The following is a 19,420-nucleotide window of genomic DNA, read 5'->3' on the forward strand; positions in this document are numbered from 1 at the left end:
CTTTGGGACTACATTCCTTTGCTTGGAAGCCAGGTTGCATAGTAGGTCTTAGGGTCTTTCTTTAGCCCGAGCTCTTCCATACTGTGCTAAGCTGAAATGTCTTCATGTTTCTGCCTTGTGTATGGCAACCGACCCTTCTTTCCAACCCAGATGCAAATTTTGACCCATTTTTACTTATTCTCCATCACTTCTGTCAGGCTTGGGCGTGGGAAGTGGGAGCCAGATGCCTTTGTTCACATTGCCATCTTCCCCTGAATTCAGACAATAATGACTATCTTATGTGAAAATCATATTGAGATGTGAACTGTGCAGACAGTACTTCTGCTTCTGTTCTGCCTATACAGAGACAGAAGCTTTATGTGGTATTTCTTACATACATGCATTTCTTACATGCAGACACTTGGTATTCCTCAAAATCACATGCATACATGTGACCATTTTTATTTCCGATGTCCTCATGAAATCTTTAAAATAAAAGTTGTGAAGACAAAGGAGAGCACATATGATAGGTCTTCAAATTCTCTCTCATAACCATCTTTCTACACTTTCCAATTATAGGCAGGAATATTTTCCCCAGCTAGTTGCCTTGTGCTGAATATGTCAGTGATATTGAAAATGCTGTGGACAATTCTGATCTTGACTAAAATAATTTATTGTTCTCATTCTTAGGTAGCAGAAACTCCCACGGGAGAAATACACATAAAAAAAAGGTAGTTATAAAATAGCTTCTCTCTGGTAGACATTTACACCTTTCTCATTGGTAGAAAACATACAGTCTTGTTTGTTAGGAAATTTGCTTTTTCTTGAAAATCACTGATGTTATTCCTGACTCTGTTATTTCTTTAAATCATTAGTAACAAATCTATCCTTTTAAACTACATTAAGAAGATGGAACATTGTAAGAATGAATTAGACTGCAGGAGGTATGAAATGACTTTTTTCTGTACAATGGTTAAAACAAGTCTGCTTTCTGATTATTTTATTGCCTTAGTACTCAGCTGAGTAGCTCTTGAAATACTGTCTGCTGTGAAAGCAAATTTCCTCTTGCTTGGTCATCTACTTTCTGGTTATTTTCTAGGTTGGAAAGCACTTGCTCAGAGAGTTTAAATGTATAGCCTTTGATTTTTATTTGCCGTTTTCCTTATTCTCAGACTTTCTGGCTACTGCTATGCTTACCTTCATGACATTTTACTATGGACGATCCAAGTGATAGGATTAACTTTCTAAAAATATCACAGCTCTCTTTATTAATTTATAGCAATTTTTAAATGTTTCATTTGATTATCTAAGCAGCCTGTGACATAAGAAAAGCAAGCTGAATTACTTGATTTTACAAACAAGGAGACTGAGGTTCAGTGACTTAGCTAAGGTAATTACAATTGAGAATTTGGAGAGCCAGGACTTGAAGCTAAGTCTGCTGATGCCAGTTTTAATATTATTCCTGTTAAACACCCAGTTGGCTCTCTTAAGGTGTCAGAGTTTCACTTGTACTCAGCCATGATGCATTTTGCTAAGATGGTGCAAGCTATCTATAACTTTCTCTCTTGTCTTTTAGAAGATGATCTCTTAGAAGATGATGGAAGGTTCAATATTTCAATATTTAATGAAACTTGTTTGAAATTGAACAGGCATTCTAGGAAAGTTGGATCAGAACACATGTACCAAGTAAGGAGATCTCTTATGCTTTCCATTAAATAATTGTGTCATTTAAAAATTTGGGCGATCTCCAAGTAAGTATCCAAAGTATTTAAAAATGAGTGAACTTCTAGACAGTTTGTGACTGTTGTTTCTAGAGATGGATGTGAGATGTGAGATGGATGTAAATGAGGTACTAACTTGAAGAAAGATACTATATTTGGTGACTTGCTATCATTTTCTGTGCCTGGCATTTCAAGCTTATATTTTATTTTAATGCATTAAATAATACAGCTTATTTTGTTATCAGATTCACATTTGGGCATGGAATTTTTTTATTTTTTATTTTTATTTTTTGAGACTGAGTTTCGCTCTTGTTGCCCAGGCTGGAGTGCAGTGGCATGATCTCAGCTCACTGCAATCTCCACCTCCTGGGTTCAAGCGATTCTCTTGTGTCAGCCTTCCTGAGTAGCTGGGATTGCAGGCATGCGCCACCATGCCTAGCTAATTTTGTATTTTTAGTAGAGATGGGGTTTCTCCATGTTGGTCAGGCTGGTCTCGAACTCCTGACCTCAGATGATCTGCCTTCCTCGGCCTCCCAAAGTGCTAGGATTACAGGTGTGAACCACCACGCCCAGCTGGGCATGGAATTTTAAGGAACTCAGTGGATGGCTATTGACCCTCATTTAACTTGATTTTTTCTTAAACATCATGAGTAAAATTATAAGTAAATTCAGGCAGGAACTGAGATTTATTTTTGTGTCATTTTTAGTGCCTAGCAAGTCATCTGGTAGAGAGTAAACTCAGTAAGTATTACATTAAAAAACTTTTTTTTTTTTCTTTTTTGAGACTGAGTCTTGCTCTGTTACCCAGGTTGGAGTGCAGGGAGGCGATCTTGGCTCACTGCGACCTCCACCTTCCCAATTCAAGCGACTCTCATGCCTCAGCCTCCCAAGTAGCTGGGATTATAGGTGTGCACCACCATGCCCTGCTGATTTTCGTATTTTTAGTAGAGATATCATGTCACCATATTGGCTAGGCTGGTCTCGAACTCCCAACCTTAAGTGATCCACCTGCCACAGCCTCCCTAGGTGCTGGGATTACAGGTGTGAGCCACCACGCCCAGGCCAAAATTAATTAATTTATTCTATTTACCAAAAGGATATCACGTATTAGGACCTGGAAGTTTCCAATTCAAACTGATAGAAATATATAGGTAAATAGGCAACTACAATATGGTATAATGAGTGCTTTGACAAAAAGTAAATTAATAATGGAATAATAAAAGTAAGTAAGTATAAAAATAGAGATTTTATTTGTGTGTGTGTGTGTGTGTGTGTGTGTCCAGGTACAATTTTTTTGTTTTTTTTTGAGATGGAGTCTTGCTCTGTTGTCCAGGCTGGAGTACAGTGGCATGATCTTGGCTCACTGCAGCCTCCCTCTCCCAGGTTCAAGCAATTCTCCTGCCTCAGCCTCCCTAGTAGCTGGGATTCCACGCATGTGCCACCATGCCTAGCTAATTTTTGTATTTTTGGTAGAGACGGGGTTTTGCCATGTTGGCCAGGCTGGTCTCGAACACCTGACCTCAGGTGATCCAGCTGCCTTGGCTTCCCAAAGTGCTGGGATTACAGATGCGAGCCACTTGCCAGGCCAGGTACAATTTTTTTAACCAGAAGCAAAGACTGTTATATTGAGTCATAGAAAATAAGTAGGAATTGGCTGGGCGTGGTGGCTCATGCCTGTAATTCCAGCACTTTGGGAGGCTGAGGTGGGCAGATCACGAGGTCAGGAGATCGAGACCATCCTGGCTAACACGGTGAAACCCCGTCTCTACTAAAAATACAAAAAATTAGCCGGGCGTGGTGGCGGGCACCTGTAGTCCCAGCTACTCAGGAGGCTGAGGCAGGAGAATGGTGTGAACCTGGGAGGTGGAGCTTGCAGTGAGCCAAGATCGCGCCACTGCACTCTAGCCTGGGCGACAGAGCGAGACTCCATCTAAAAAAACAAAAAAAAAAATGTTAGATAAAGGTTAATTTGTGTGACATGTGAAACACTTTTAAATTGACTGGAAAAAAAAGTCAATATTTAAAAGCGGTTTGCTAAAGAAAATAGACATATTGCCTAAACACGCATGAACACATTATGCCTCACTAGTAAGTGGTCCAGAAGAATAGGGGACCGCCAGACCGTGGAGGGGCAGCTCTGACAATAGCATAGTCTAGGTTGTGGCCATGGATATGGGTGGCCGAAGTGGAGTGAAGGAAGTTCATAACATTGAGCTCAAAGAACTCTGAGGCCAACATTTGATGGTTTATCTGTAAGGACCTTTAAGTTATCCAAGAGAATTCGAAGAGTTTGAGAGAGAAGAATCCTTATGAACCACGTGTCAGGGTCTTGGATGACTGTGGAAATTGATAGAGAAGAGTTAGTGATTGATGGGAATAAGGAGGGATTGAGGGTGGTATAGACAATGGTGCTACCATCAGTGGCAACACCAAGCATATGTCTCCACCAGCTAATGCACCCTAACTGATCAAGGGCTGATCATATTACTTATGGGACCTTCATGAAAGTTTTTTCCCTGTAATTCCCTGCTGGAGCTGGCAGTGCGTAGAAGATGGTTAGGTGACAGTGTGTGATATGACTCCACGGATCAAAAGCCCTTTTACCAGAGGTCTAATAGGAAAGATCCAGTGAAGTACCATGGCATTTGCTTTGAATGCATAATCTGGGGTGGTCCCCATATGTTTTTGTTTTTTTTTTTTCTTCCATGGGTAGGGTTAAGGAACCCACCTAGTTTAAGTACTGTGTTCTATGAAGCTTGTCCATGGATTTCTTACAATGAAAAGAAATTAAAAGAATTTTGGTTGGGTGCAGTGGTTCACACTTGTAATCCCAGCACTTTGGGAGGCTGAGGTGGGCTTGAGGCCAAGAGTTTGAGACCAGCCTGGGCAACAAAGTAAGATCCTGTCTCTACAAATCAATTGTAAAAATAATTACCCAGGTGTGGTGGCGCGTGCCTGTAGTTCCAACTACTCGGGAGGCTGAGGTCACTTCAGTCCAGGAGTTTGAGATTGCTGTGAACTAAGATTGTGCCACTGCACTCCAGCCTGGGTGACAGAACAAGACCCTGTCTCAGAAAAGGGACAGAGAGAGAGAGAGAGAGAGAGAGAACGAACTATTCAGAAGGGAAGGAGGAAAAAAAATAATTTTGCCCATTAGCTCCAATGTAATCTCTTTCATTTGCATTATAATCAAGGGATTATTTTAGAATAGACTAACATTTTCTTCATCTGAGATGTAGTTATGTATATTAAGCTTGGTCCTATACCTGATTGTGAGGACAGGTAAGGTAGCTTTGTAAACTCTTTCCTCAGGTTAGCTTGCTATTGTCTTAAAAATAATTCTAAGTGGGCAAGGATAAATAAAAGGAACTTTCTTGCTTTAACTCCATTTTGCTAATAGTCTAGGCACCTGTTAGCCAACGGAAAATCTAATGCAACACTTTCTTTTAATCTCATGACAGTTTACCGTTCTGGGTCAGAGGTGGTATCTGGCTAACTTTTCTCACGCAACATCGTTTAACTTCACAACGAGGGAACAAGTGCCTGTAGTGTGTTTGGATCTGTACCCTACGACTGATTATACGGTGAATGTGACCCTGCTGAGATCTCCTAAGTGGCACTCAGTGCAAATAACAATAGCAACTCCCCCAGCAGGTGGGTGTAGATGTCTTTCTTTTTTGTGCCTCAGGACAAATTACCTATGTGAATTGAGCAGTGTGGGCGGGCATAAGAGTGCTAGTTTGGGAGTCAAGAGACAGGGGTTCCCGTTCTAACAAACTTTGTTAGCTGTGTCTGGGGTTCAGGATGCCTGAATCATACCACTTATCCCCTTCCCTGAAGGGTACTGGCTCATAGAGGGCACAGACAAGGGTGGACTGATTTATTCAGAGCTCCCTGGGAGTCCTAAATTGAGAACTCCATAAAGCATTTTATCTCTCACCCCAAATTTAAGACAACTGAACCCTAAGGGTATTCATTATCAGCAACTAGAACGAACTTCCAGGAGACCAGAAACGTGGGTCCCACTGTGTCAGGCACTGGCAGGCAATACGGCCTCAGGACTGGGCCATGTATAAGCACATTAACTTGACATAGAGAACAGAGGCCTGATTAAGGTCAGGCTCCTTAGAAATTCTTCCCTTACAGCCTTTTGAGGAAGCCCCATAGGTGCCAGCTGTATTAACTCCACAGCTCTCCCTAGTGGGATGCTGTGGTGCAGCCATTACTACTATTTCTTTTGTTCTTCAATCCTGTGGGTTTATCAGACAAATTTACGGGCATCCAGAAGAGGCTGCCCCTTTGAAGGAAAGCAGCAGAAGAGGGTAGGTCCTGCTGCTACCTCCCTGAAGCCTCTCTGTGATATTCACCTCTGCTCTTTGTGGGTCAGGGTGGGCAGTTTGGCCTTTGCATTTAGAAGATTCTGGGCCGGGTGTGGTGGCTCACGACTAATCCCAGCACTTTGGGAGGCCGAGGCTGGCGGATTACCTGAGGTCAGGAGTTCGAGACTAGCCTGGCTAACATGATGAAACCCTGATTCTACCAAAAATACAAAAAAATTAGCCGAGCGTGGTGGTGTGTGCCTGTAATCCAAGCTATGCGGGAGGCTGAGGCAGGAGAATCACTTGAACCCGGGAGACAGAGGTTGCAGTGAGCCGAGATTGCGCCATTGCACTCCAGGTTGGGCAACAAGAGCCAAACTCCATCTCAAAAAAAAAGACTCTGAAATGTGTTAGACACTCATGAGAACCACGTAGCACCTGAGACTGAAAATTCATTTTTTTTTTTTTTTGAGATGGAGTCTCGCTCTGTCACCCAGGCTGGAGGGCCAGGTGCCATCTTGGCTCACTGTAACCTCCACCTCCTGGGCTCAAGTGATCCTCCTGCCTCAGCCTCCTGAGTAGCTGGGACTACAGGCGTATACCACCATGCCCAGCTAATTTTTGTATTTTTAGTAAACATAGGGTTTCACCACGTTGGCCAGGCTGTTCTCGAACTCCTGACCTCAAGTGAGGTCTTCCGATTCAGCCTCCCAAAGCGCTGGGATTACAAATGTGAGCCACCGTGTCCGGCTTCAGTTTTTATCCTGTTTTTTTCATATCAGATTGAGCCTGGCACCTTGTCCTGTCTGTATCAGCAGAGTTTGCACAAGGAGCACCTCATGACGTCATAAACCTACACCCCAACACATTTTCAGCTGCGTAGTAATGCTTGCAAATTGAATATGAATTCCCTCCAATTATTAAATTCTCAGAGAAATAAAAATCCATAAATAAAATCTGGCTGGGTGCAGTACCTCACGTCTAATTCCAGCACTATGGGAGGCCGAGGCGGGTGGATTGCTTGAGCTCAGGAGTTTGAGACCAGCCTGGGCAGCATAGTAAAACCCTGTCTCTATAAACAATACAAAAATTAGCTGGGTGTGGTGGCACACGCCTGTGGTCCCAGCTACTTGGGAGGCTGAAGTGGGAGGATCTCTTGAGCCTGGGAGGTTGAGGCTGCAGGGAGCCGAGATTGCGCCACTGCACTTCAGCCTGGGCAACAGAGCAAGATCTCCTCAGATAAAGAGATAAAGAATAAATAAAATCCACCTCTCCTTGTAAAATAAACTAAAATGTAAAGCATGAAGTCCCCAATTTTTTCTATCCTACATCTTTTCTGCTGAGTCTCGGCCAGAGTGTCCTGCTGAATGGAGAGTGTGTTCTAGCTGTCGAAACCTGGGAATCTTGTTTTGTAATAGATGCTACTCCTTTGGTGTATAGGAGACTGGAAAATGCTGAGGTTTTGAGGCAGGCACATACTTGGCATCTTCTAGGAATGTCATGGAAACCAGTATGGCTGGAGCAGAGAGCTGGGGACAGTGGTGAGAGATGAGGTCTAAACTGTAGCATGAGTATAATAAATGAGAGGCCCATGGTGTCAAGTTCAGAAAGAAGCCTGTTGTTACCTTCTCCTTTGCCTCCCTAAATTACTGGTAGTAAGTATAAGGTAGCATGCCATAGTTCAGCCTCTGTAGGTTGCCAAGCAGTCTGGAGTCTACCACGTGTCAATTTAAACTTAGATTGGGAAACGTCTTCTCGTCAGGGTAGTTGGATTCATTTTGACACCGTACTCTCCTTGAAAATTTTAGACATTTGCAGTGGCGGCTCTGGGTCTTTCTTGATGCCGGTTCCAAGGATTAAAACCTTTCCGTTTTCATTGGCTCCCTTGAGCCCTATTTCTACCCAAGCTTCACCACTGCTGAAGATCTTTGTCTGTTTAGTGAAAGAGCCTCCCTTCTTTCTGGGCAGGACACCCCACATTTATCTTAGGAAACTCTTCAAGTGAAATGCATCCTCTTGCATGCTTCCTTCCCTGTCTCCATTTCTGACTCTTTTCTCTGAATTTCTCTAAACCCAGAAAGATCCCCCAAATTGTTTTAGTTCTGGACTCCACAGGCTCCTGTTATGGAATGTCTGCCTGTGAGTCCTACTTCCTGGTTAGGAGATTTTCCCTTTTGTCTCCCGTGGGGAATTACCCTCAGCTGACCTGTGAGCTGCTGTTGGGTTTCCAGAACCTGAACTTTCACTGGTCTGATGAGGTCCAGGAGATCCCCCGGGCTAGTGGCATTTCGCCCAGGCCCTACCTTCTTGGAATTGAATTTCCAAGACTTAAATGGTCGGTGCTTCTTTGATGGGAACTGAAACACTTCTTCTTGCTCCCGCTTCCTTTTCTGTATCAGAGAGATAAGCCTGCAATGTTCAAGGTCCCTCTGAGAACATTCCTACTTAGCAGGTCCTGCTCAGCTCTAAGCCTTTACCCTTCCATTTAAGTTGCTTCTGTTCCTTCTTTATTGCCAGGTAGGACTCACACCTTTTGCTAGGTCTTAGTATTTTCCTTCTCTATATTTGCTTTTTGTTTTCAGACTTAGATTTTTGTTCTCCTCACATATTACTTTGGAATCTGCCTCTGAGGTCTCTGTAGAGAAAGAATGATGTCACAGTGCTCTCGACCTGCCATAAACATCCAGTGTTAAAATACCTTCTTCCCACTTTCATTTTCACTAGGAGGCATTTCTTCCTATTCAGTTCAGCCTAAACCCAGGCCTGCTTGATCAATTGTCATTCTCCCTGGACCTTGTTTAATACAGCTATATTTCCCAGGCAGATGTCCTTATAGCTGGTGCAGTACCTCTTGCCCCATTTTACAAAAACAATGCCACCTTGAAACTCACTTAGTGATGCTTGAAGAATTCTACACTGATCATTCACTGATCATTCTCTTTTTAAGCATGTTCACATTTCTTTAACTATAGAGTATCACAGTTCCAGTTATTAGGGAAGAAACGAAGAGTTCTCATTAATGCCTATTCTCACTCCCCTATTTAAAACTTTTCCTTGTCATATTTTTCTAACTGGGCCAATATGATTTCAAATTTTCTTGTTAGTGTTGTTTCCTTCACTTTATTTCATTCCCCCTAATCTTATCCTTTCTCCCAAATCTTATCCTATCTGCAAGACCAAAACCTGTTCTGTAAACTGATTTCATTCTATTTTCAGAGATGGGGAAAATATCATTTCCAGGAACAGAGTTCTAGATATACACTTTTTGCTATTTCTTTTTAGCATTTGAGTTTGTAATAATTCCACTGGACTTTTTTTCGACTTTAACCCCTAAAGAGTTTCTTATCTAGAATCCCCAGTCTGAGTTTCTGTGAAACTGATCATCCAGGGCTATTTAAAAGCTCTTGGTGTGGGGGTGACCTCGGCCTGTGGAGAAACCGTGGATCCAGTCTTTCTGAAGTTCTCTCCTTAGCCCTGGATGAAATTCCAAACAATATAAAGAGAAATGGAATTTTGGCAAGTAATCTAGTGTTGTCTACTAATATCTAGCTCCCCAAAATGCTCTTTAAAACCTCCCACCATTGCTCCCTTTGTGCATCTTAAACTTTAGCAAGTGTAATAATTACCTGAAGAGCTTATGAAAACACAGGTTCCTGGGCCCCATCCCAGAGGTTCTGATTCAGTAGGCCTTTGGGGAGGGGAGCAAATTTTCATTTCCAGCAAGCTTTCAGGCCTTACTGATTTTGTCAGTCCACATTTTGAGTCACATTGCTCTAACCACATAAACCTTAGCTACTTCTGGGCAATGTCAAAGCTCTTGCAGGCGGAGACATAATAAGAAAAGAAAGACTGAAATAAAAAAAATTGGTAGCTAAAATAATTCCATCTGCTCCTGCCTAAAAAGCCTATGTCTTAGAGCTTTGTCTGATTTGCAAAGCTTTCCTGGTAATCAGATATCTACCTACCTCATCTGTTCCTGAATTCCAGCTGCAGAGACCAGAAGCTCTCATCTTCCGTCATGGTGCCTTGCTACCCTGTGGCAGCTCTTATCTTTATACTCAAGGCCCCAGCCAGTATATCTGTTTTTTGCAGGGAGATACTGAATCTTACCTCTCCTTTCCATCTGAGATTAACAGGACAAACAGATAGATAAATGACAAGTAGAGTGTCAACTTTATTGGTCTGGGCAAGTTTGCAGGAACTCCCTCCAAAACTGAATTTCAGGTAAAAGCTATATTGAAGGATGAGGTTTAGCTATTGTGGCCCAGTGGAACTTCCTACTTGCTGGAATTTCCCCTGGAAATATGGGCAGTTGGGTCTGTAAGGGAGCCTTGCCTGGCTTACGCACCCAGTCTCAGGCCGAAAAGCAGAGGAAAGGGCGGTGACAGACACTGGTTGCTTACCTCTTGGAGACCAGAGATACCCGGAGTGCTCCTTGTACCTGTGCACAGGCGGGTCCCAGAGAGCAAGTCTGCATTTTGTTTGGGTGGCGACCTGAACTTATTACTTGGAAATGTGACTCAAGGAATGGCAGTCTCCTACCAATTAGATTACATATTTACTGTTCCTTCCTTGAGGATTAACATATAGGGAATAGGGAGAAGCCACAATTGTCTTTTCCTTTATGGAATTGGAAAGACAGGTAAATAGCAACCTTTAATATACTCAAGCAAGGTCACTGATCTCTGTAATTATCTTGAACAGGAAAGGTCCATTATAGTTCTAGGAGTCTATGTTAGGAAAGCAATTTAAATTACTTTCAGATTCCTTCAAATTCATTTGTTTTGAAGGAACAATTTGTCCAAATTTCTTGGTTAATTTACCATCATTATTTTATTTATTGATCAAATTTTGTGTTCTTATGGACATAGATAGTTTATTCATATACTGAGAGCATGACTTCTTTGATTATTATTTATGTTGTCTTTCTTCTGTTTTATGGTTTCTTTCAATTTTGTTTATGATGTTTTTGACATATAAAAGTTTTAGATTGCTATACAGTCAAATCTATTGATCTTTTCCATTGTGATTCATTACATTGTTATTAAATGTAGAATTTTTTAAAACAAAAGAGTATTTATATTCTGTCTTACTTCTAGGAAAGACTTTAAGTGACCTGCATGGGTATATGAAATAAAAGATAATAGGTTAGACGTCTAGGCTAAAGAAGAAAGAAAACAAAAATAGAGACATAAAAAATATAGGAATAAGGTTAAGAATAATTCATGCCCTTATAACCTATTTACTTTTTAATTAGTGCCTCACAAATTTAGGTTTAAGTTTTCCCATCCAGCCAGAAAGGGAACCATTGCATTGTCCATAATGTTAAAACAAAGCAGTGTTTTTCAGAAGCACAATTCTTTTTCAACATTAAGAATCAGTTAGGAATTTCTGATTCCAGGGGGTCTCATAAATAGGACAGTGTCTGAGCAGCATTTTATGAGGATTTTATAAGGCTATTTTTTAATATTGCCCCTGAACACAGAAAAGCACAATTCAGTGTAGAGTGGCAGAAAAGATGCATTAGAAATGCCTGCTGTTTGCTGATCTGGCTTGATTCAGGGGTAGGATTAGGTTATTTAGCTTATTTGGAGGTATGACTGGAGTCCATTTCTTTCAAGCATTGTTTTCTAAATATTGTTTCCCTCGACTGAGATTTGATGAATGTTTGGTGTCACTGAGCTAGCAACTGTTTTCTCTTGTAAGTACCCAGGGAGCAATTGTTCTGTGTTGCCAATTGAATAACAAGGACTTGTGCTTGAATTGAAGGCTGCCCTCCTCTGATGGAAGGTTGAGCCTAGGGAGCTGAGCCAAGGGAATTGTTTGAATCTGCTCTGCCAGTGAATGGGTGATTGAACCCTCAAAATTCCTCTCCATATAATATAGTCACAGGTGTTTAGCCTGAAAATTTTCACAGTTGTTCTGACCAGATACCAAATTTGTCTGAAGAAAAATTTCAATAACAGTAAAGCTCCCAGCTTTGAACCATATTATATCTTGTTGCCCTCTTTAAGATAAACTGCTCCCCAAATGTAAATCAAGGATAACTAAGATGATACCATTATTTATAGAGCAGTTATACAATAGTAACTTTGCTTTCAGGATAGTTGATTTATAGCCATTCTTTTTGACAATATTTAGCTTGCAAAGCCAACAGTCTAGATAGGCTACTTCTAATTAGAGATTTAAAAACCGGTATTATTTATGTACAAAAGAATGTTTTTATTCACTTCTTTTTAGCAGAAGATTACATGCATTTAGATATTCCCAAAATAATGTTGGTAAGTTTTTAAAAATCCTACAAGGAGAAGGAACAGAGCACTCTTCCCGGGGTGTAAAGCCCTGGTAGAAAACCATTACTCTTAAGGTGGCTTTCTGCTGCGGGTTTTGAACAGCATGCATAATTTGAGATCTATGTGGACTTTATAAAACTTCCCCCATAACAGATTCCTGTTCACAGAATTAAAGTCCAAACAAAAGATAATTAAGACCATAAATCATTTAATGTTGTTTCTGATATTTTTCCACAGAATGATAAATATTATAACAGTAATCTGTGGTTGAATAGTTATGGCTGAAGTCTACCTCCTTTTCTTACAAACCATCGGCCTGAGAAACCCATACTTGCAGTTGGTCAAGCCAGAAATTGGCATCTATTTTACATGGAATATACAATCACCTGAATATGCCAAGTATGAGGAAAGTAAATGTTTGTTCTTTTAACAGATAAGATAGTGGTAGATCCAGCTCAGTGGGACCATATCCATTAACTTTACTCATAAAGATGAATAAGTTGCTTAGAATTGGAGCCTTCCGCTAAATGGGTTCTAAGTGGCTCTGAAGGCAAGAGATTCATCTCATTCTTTTTAGGACCTTCATTTTCTAATCATGCGTATAGACACAGACTCCAAAACTGTTCTCTCCTAGGCTGAAATCAGAGAAAGGGTCACATACTCTTTAGTCTAAAATATTCCTTAGTACCATGCAAAGGAAAGCTAACCACAAGATATTTTAACAACTTTTATTTACTTATAATTTTTAAATTTGATATAATTTCAAATGTTTCTCTTTGTTGCACTTCTACCCCTTCCTGTAATATATCCCACTTGGTCATTGTGTATTGTCATATGTTGTGTTAGATTCTGTTCAGTAATATTTTCTTTAGTATTTTTGCACCAATATTTATAAGTATTGTTGGTCTATACTTTTCTCTATTTTTTTGACACTATCTTTATGAGGTTTAAGCATTGGTATTTTCCTTTCTTCATAAAAAGAATTTGTAGTTTCCTTCATTATTTATGCCCTGGGACAATTCACATAGCATTCGGACTATCTGATTTTGGATGGTTTGGTAGAATCCATCAAATTCTATGAAATGATCTGGGTATGGGGCTTTTCTATGGGGTTATTCCTTGATGACATTCTCAATTTTTTCTATGGAAATTGGTCGGTTTAAGCTTTTTCTATCTAATGGAGTCAATTTTGGTAAACCAGATTTTCTAAGGAATTACCTATTTCATCTAAGTTTTAAAATTTATTTGTACACTGATCTGCAAAGTAGTTTTGTTTAACTTTTTGAATTTTCTTCTGTCTCAGTGATCATTTCTCCCTTTATCTTTACTTTCTGCCCCTTTTCTAGATTAAATTAGCTAAGTGGTTTATTTTATTAGTTTTTCTAAGATTTTGGTTTATCAATTAGATCTACTATTTTTTTTCTATCTCACAATATCAGGGATTAACAAACTATACTTGCAGAACAAATCTGGCCTGTCACCTGTTTTCATAAATAGTTTTACTGGAACAAAGGCAGAGTTGAGTAGTTGTGACAGGACTGTCAGCCTGGAAAGCTTAAAATATTTACTTATCTGGCCCTTTAAAGATAAAACTTCTTGATTCTCGCTCTATATCATTATTTCTACTTTCTTTTCTTTTCTTTTTTTTTTCTTGAGATGGAATCTTGCTCTGTCACCCGGGCTGGAGTGCAGTGGCGCGATCTCAGCTCGCTGCAACCTCCACCTCCCGGGTTCAAGCGATTCTCCTGCTTCAGCCTCCTAAGTAGATGGGACTACAGGCATGTGCCACCACGCCCGGCTAATTTTTGTATTTTTAGTACAGACGGGGTTTCACCATGTTGGCCAGGCTGGTCCTGACCTCAGGTGATCCACCCGCCTTGGCCTACCAAAGTGCTGGGATTACAGATGTGAGCCACTGCACCTGGCCAGTTTCTGCTTTCATAGCTATTATAGCCTTTCTTACACTTTCTTTTGCTTTACAAGGGTGGTTGTACTATATCTTCATTGTGACTTGTGGCTTTTAGCATTAAAAATTGTCCTTTGTCATATTTAATGCTTTTTGATTTGAATTCTACTTTGTCTTATATAGGGATTGCAGTGCCTACTTTCTTATGTTTCAACTCCATTCTATTATGTTACAACTGCTATATGTATTGTGTTATATTTTCTGCATTTCTTTGTCTGTGTGATGGATTTTCTTTGCTTTTTTATTTATTAATTTTTAAAGGAAAGTTTATATTTTTCTAGTGGTTACTTTTATACCTTTAAAAAACGCCCTCTCTTCTGTTTTCTCATTTAACTTTTCACCATCTGGTTTGTCAGGTTGTTTGTTTGTTTGTTTATTTGTTTGTTTTTAAGACAGGATCTCGCCCTATTGCCCAGACTGGAGTACAGTAGATTGATCATAGCTCACTGTAGCCACAACCTCCCAGACTCAAGTGATCCTTTTGCCTCAGCCTCCTGAGTAGCTGGGACTAGAGGCATAAGCCACTGTGCTCAGCTAATTTTAAAACGTTTTGTAGAGACAAGTTCTCTCTTTGTTGCCCATGCTGGTCTCAAACTCCTGACCTCAAGTGATCTTCCCACCTTTGGCCTCCCAAAGTGCTGGGATTACAGGCAGGAACCACCACACTCAGCTGGTTTGTCAGTTTTTGTTTGTTTGTTTGTTTTGAGATGGGGTCTCACTCCCAGGCTGAAGTGCAGTGGCATGATCATAGCTCGCTACAGCCTTGAACTCCTGGGCTCAAGTGATCCTCCGACCTCAGCCTCCCAAATAGCTGGGGCTACAGCCACCACGCTTGGCTAATTTTGTTATTTTCATTTTTTGTTTTAGTAGAGACAGGTTCTCCCTATATTGCCCAGGCTAGTCCTGAACTCCTGGCCTTAAGTGCTCCTCCTACCTTGGCCTCCCAAGTTGCTGGAGTTACAGGTCTGAGCCACTGCACCTGGCCTGGTTTGACAATTTTTAATGGCATACTTTAATTCATTTACTGCCTTTATGACATTCAACTATTGAATCAACTAGTTTATTCTCTTTTCCTTTTTCTGTGTCCCTTTTCCTCTCAGTTTTTCAGTTGCATTATTTCTACTTTATGAAAACATATAGCATTTATATATCATTCTTCTGCCTCACCCCATCTTTATTTTTGTCTTAGAGCTACAATTGAATATAGCAAATGCTTATCACCAATCCTTTTACTGAAGTTTCCCCAGTTTATCTCTTGGATGAAGCTCATTTTCTGGTAGACTCCTTAAGGGCACAGTATTCCTTGAGTTCATGGATATTTAGAATTGTTTCTCTATAGCCTTGATATTTGAAAGGTAGCTTGGCTAGATATAAAAATCTTAATTCACACTTTCTTGGTTTGAGTTTCTTAAAAAGATTCAGTTCTTTTTTGTTGCCTTGCTTTCTATGTAGCTTTTGAGAAGTCTGATGCAGCCCGATTCTTTTGCCCTTCGATCTTATTTGTTTATTTCTTTGAGTGAAGACCCTGAGGTTTTCTTTCTTTATCTTTAAAATCTAATAGTTTTACTTGGATACATTTTGGGGTTGATTATTGTGGGTCAGATTTCACAGGTACCCAGTGTATCCCTTTAGTATTTCTAGTCAGGTCTCTTTGTTCTTGTAAAGTTATCTTGAATTATAGTTTTAAACACTAATTCTGTTTCATGCTTGTTTATCTTCTTCAGATAATTTAATTATACATATGTTGGATCTTTGCCTGCATTCCACTTTATTCACTTTATTTTTGACCCTTTCAACTTCTTTTTGATCTCATTTTTATTATTTTCAGTTGTTTTCCTGTATTTCTTCAATGCCTTTTATTCAATCTACCCTTCTTTAGGCACCATGAAATTTAGTCTTTGTTATTTCTAATGTGATTTTGTATTTTCATTGTTTTTTCCTGAACTCAGTCACCTGTTTCGTTTCCTCCCTATTTTTTTTTTGTCCATTTATGTTTTTAAGTTTTAAATTTTCTAGGCCTGGCTCGGTGGCTCATACCTGTAATCCTGGCACTTTGGGAGGCCGAGGTGAGCGGATCACTTGAGGTCAGGAGTTCAAGACCAGCCTGGCCAACATGGTGAAACCCCGTCTCTACTAAAGATACAAAAATTAGCCAGGCTTGGTGGCGCACACCTGTAATTCCAGCTACTCAGGAGGCTGAGGCAGAAGAGTCACTTGAACCCAGGAAGGTTCAGTGAGCAGAGGCTGCAGTGAGCAGAGATTGTGCCACTGCACTCCAGCCTGGGCGTCAGAAAGAGACTTCATCTCAAAAAAGAAAAAAAAGTTTTAAAATTTCTGACTCAAGGAGTTTTCTTCATATCCCCAAATGCTTGAGGATACTTATTTCAGTTTATTAATGTATAGGACTCCCCCTCCGCCCCAGTTTGTGGGTTTAAAAAATGTAGAGCTTTTTACAAGCTGCATTGTTTTTATTTTATATATATGTATATATTATATATGTATATTATATATAATATGTATATATTATATATGTATATTATATATAATATGTATATATTATATATGTATATTATATATAATATGTATATATTATATATGTATATTATATATATAATATGTATATATTATATATATAATACGTATATATTATATATATAATATGTATATTTTATATATGTATATTATATATGTATATTTTATATATGTATATATGTATATTTTATATATGTATATATATATAAAACACAAACTGCTTTTGTCTATTAATTCCCGGGACAAAATCGCTGGTTTAGGATGGTTAACAAGATTTCTAGGTTAAGAGTGCCCTCTTCTGTCACTGAGTGAAATGCAGTTTCTTTAAAGGTTTTGTTTTGTTTTTTTTTTGATAAGGCTGGCCATGAATCACGTATTCTTCTCATTTTAGGTTCTCTTTTGCCTTGTAGGATCTTGCATTTCCCTCTTGCTTCTGTTGCCCACCACTGCTTAGTCTCCAAAGGACACCCATTCCTTACCTTTTATCCTTTTCTTTCCCAGAAGCAATGCCTTTTTCTTACCACTACCTGACAACTCATGGACTTTTAATCCTTTCCTTATAGTCACTGCTCTGACTATATACCAGGTCTCTTTCTTCCTTCCTTTCTTTCTTTTTTTTCATAGTTAGAGTGGAGTTTCTCTTGCTGGGAGTGAACCTAGCTTACTCTGGGCCACCTTGCTCCCCTCTTTTCTATTTCACACATCCGTTCTGTCACCCCTCGCTCTTCACAAGGACTTGTGGGAGATTGAGAGATAATTTTGCTGGAATTTCATATTTGTTTTTCTATTTAATGGGTGTTTTTTTTTTTTTTTTTTTTTTTGGCAAGGTCTCGCTTTGTCACCCATCCTGGAAGACAGTGGCAGGACCACATCTCACTGCAGCTTTGACCTCCTGGGCTCAAGCAATCTTTCCACCTCAGCTTTTCGAGTAGCTGGTACTACAGGCTCCTGCCACCATGCTCAGCTAACTTTTTTATTTTTTGTAGAGGTGGAGCGGGTCTCACTATGTTGCCAAGGCTGGTCTGAAACTCCTAGGCTCAAGCAATCCTTCCACCTCGGCCTCTTAAAGTATTGGGATTACAGGTGTGAGCTACTGCATCTGGCCTTAACAGTAATTTAAAGTTTGTAATGTTTTCTGTTTTCCTTTTATGATGACAGCTTCTGTTTTATGTTGTTTTATTTTATTTTTGAGACAGGGTCTCACTCTGTCACCCAGGCTGGAATGCAGTGGTGCAATCTCGGCTTACTGCATATATTGTTTTATTTGATCTTCTTGCTGATCTGAAGAATATTTTGGAGGATGTGTAGTGAGTTATATTTAAGGGGCCACCATTATCTTTGATGATTGGAACTCTGATCGGTAATATATTACATGCTAACTTTTCTACCTCCATGTCTTTGTTCATGCCATTTCTTCTACCTGGAGCCTCCTCCCTTTTCTTGAGTTCATGATTTCGTCCTCCCATGATCTCCACTTCCCACCTTTCAAGCTGATAAGTATTTTTCTTTCTGAATTCCCATAACCTATTTTAGCAGGAAGTATAGGTAGTAGTTTGGCACAGTTCCTCTGGAGTCAGATGATGTAAATTCAAATCCCAGATCTGCCACGTAATATCTCTGTAACTTTGGAGAAGTTATTTCACCTCTGTGTGTCCCAGTTGCCTTAACTGTGAAGAGGGGAATAACAATATCCATATCGTGGGCTTGTTGTGAAGACCAAATGGGTTAAAGCATATGGAGAAACAGTGCAATACCTGACACACGATGAATGTCTATCAACTGTTAACTATTACTTACGTTTACTTTCTGACATTTATTATATACTCCCTTGTTTTTAAAACTATACTTATACAGGCCATAACTTCTCTCCTAGGTGAAATGCATGTTATGGGCAGAAAGCATGTTTTATTCAGAGTACTTATATTCCACTGGGTCAATGCAATACCATTTGCTTAGCTTTCCCCTTATTGCTGATTGCATTTGAACAATCACAACTGCTGTGATTGTTTAAATCACTGCCCTATACACTGAGAGTGCAAAGATTAAGAAGATGTCTCTCTCTTCAAGGAGCTATCAGTTCAATGAAGGTGATAGACGAAGATCAATAATACAATATATAAAGCATATTTGAGGTATTTGCAGGGTACTACAGGAGCAGAGAGGAAATAGTGATTGATTTTGCGAAGAGTTGCTTACCCATACAAATGAAGCAGAAACAAAGTTTCGTTAAGAGCTTAATTTTCTCTTTTTTGAGGCATTCTTGCAGTTCTGGTTTTTCAACTTCTGGATTCTAGATTAGATTGGCCCAGTGGGTGAAGAATAGAGAGAAAACACAGAGTAACCACTAAAAATGCATTAGAGAAGGGAGATTTGTATGAGAGACCACTGCATGTATCTTTCATAGCAAAGGATCTGAGGGCACTAGGAAGGGACTTGGGATGAGCTCTACCGGGGATCCTTTTCTCCTCATTGAATGCATCATGGGTTCAACCTGCCTGTGCTTCAAACTGTAAAGTCCCTTGAATGGAGGGAAGGGAACCTAGAGTGAGAATGTCACTCCCTGACCCGGGTGGAACTGAACTGAGCCGGTGAGACATTTCCTGTGAGCAG

The 19,420-nt window shown here is 39.9% G+C and overlaps 1 protein-coding gene across 13 annotated transcripts in view; it reads left to right on the plus strand.

Annotated features, from left to right (window-relative positions):
- Positions 1-19,420, plus strand: part of SUSD1 (sushi domain containing 1) — a 180,932-nt gene that overhangs the window by 114,803 nt on the left and 46,709 nt on the right. For 9 of the 13 annotated variants that reach the window (XM_055271447.2, XM_055271452.2, XM_063636090.1 and 6 more), the window contains 2 exons: positions 1,556-1,665; positions 5,162-5,354. The exons of 2 other annotated variants lie outside the window; for them this stretch is intronic. In XM_055271447.2, the coding sequence (XP_055127422.2) occupies positions 1,556-1,665; positions 5,162-5,354 (303 nt within the window). The remainder of the gene's footprint in view (positions 1-1,555; positions 1,666-5,161; positions 5,355-19,420) is intronic. 2 more of the 13 variants (XM_063636091.1, XM_063636096.1) reach the window with 1 other exon arrangement.

The sequence above is a fragment of the Symphalangus syndactylus genome, chromosome 3, assembly GCF_028878055.3.
Source record: "Symphalangus syndactylus isolate Jambi chromosome 3, NHGRI_mSymSyn1-v2.1_pri, whole genome shotgun sequence".
In the NCBI taxonomy this organism is placed as follows: Eukaryota; Metazoa; Chordata; class Mammalia; order Primates; family Hylobatidae; genus Symphalangus; species Symphalangus syndactylus.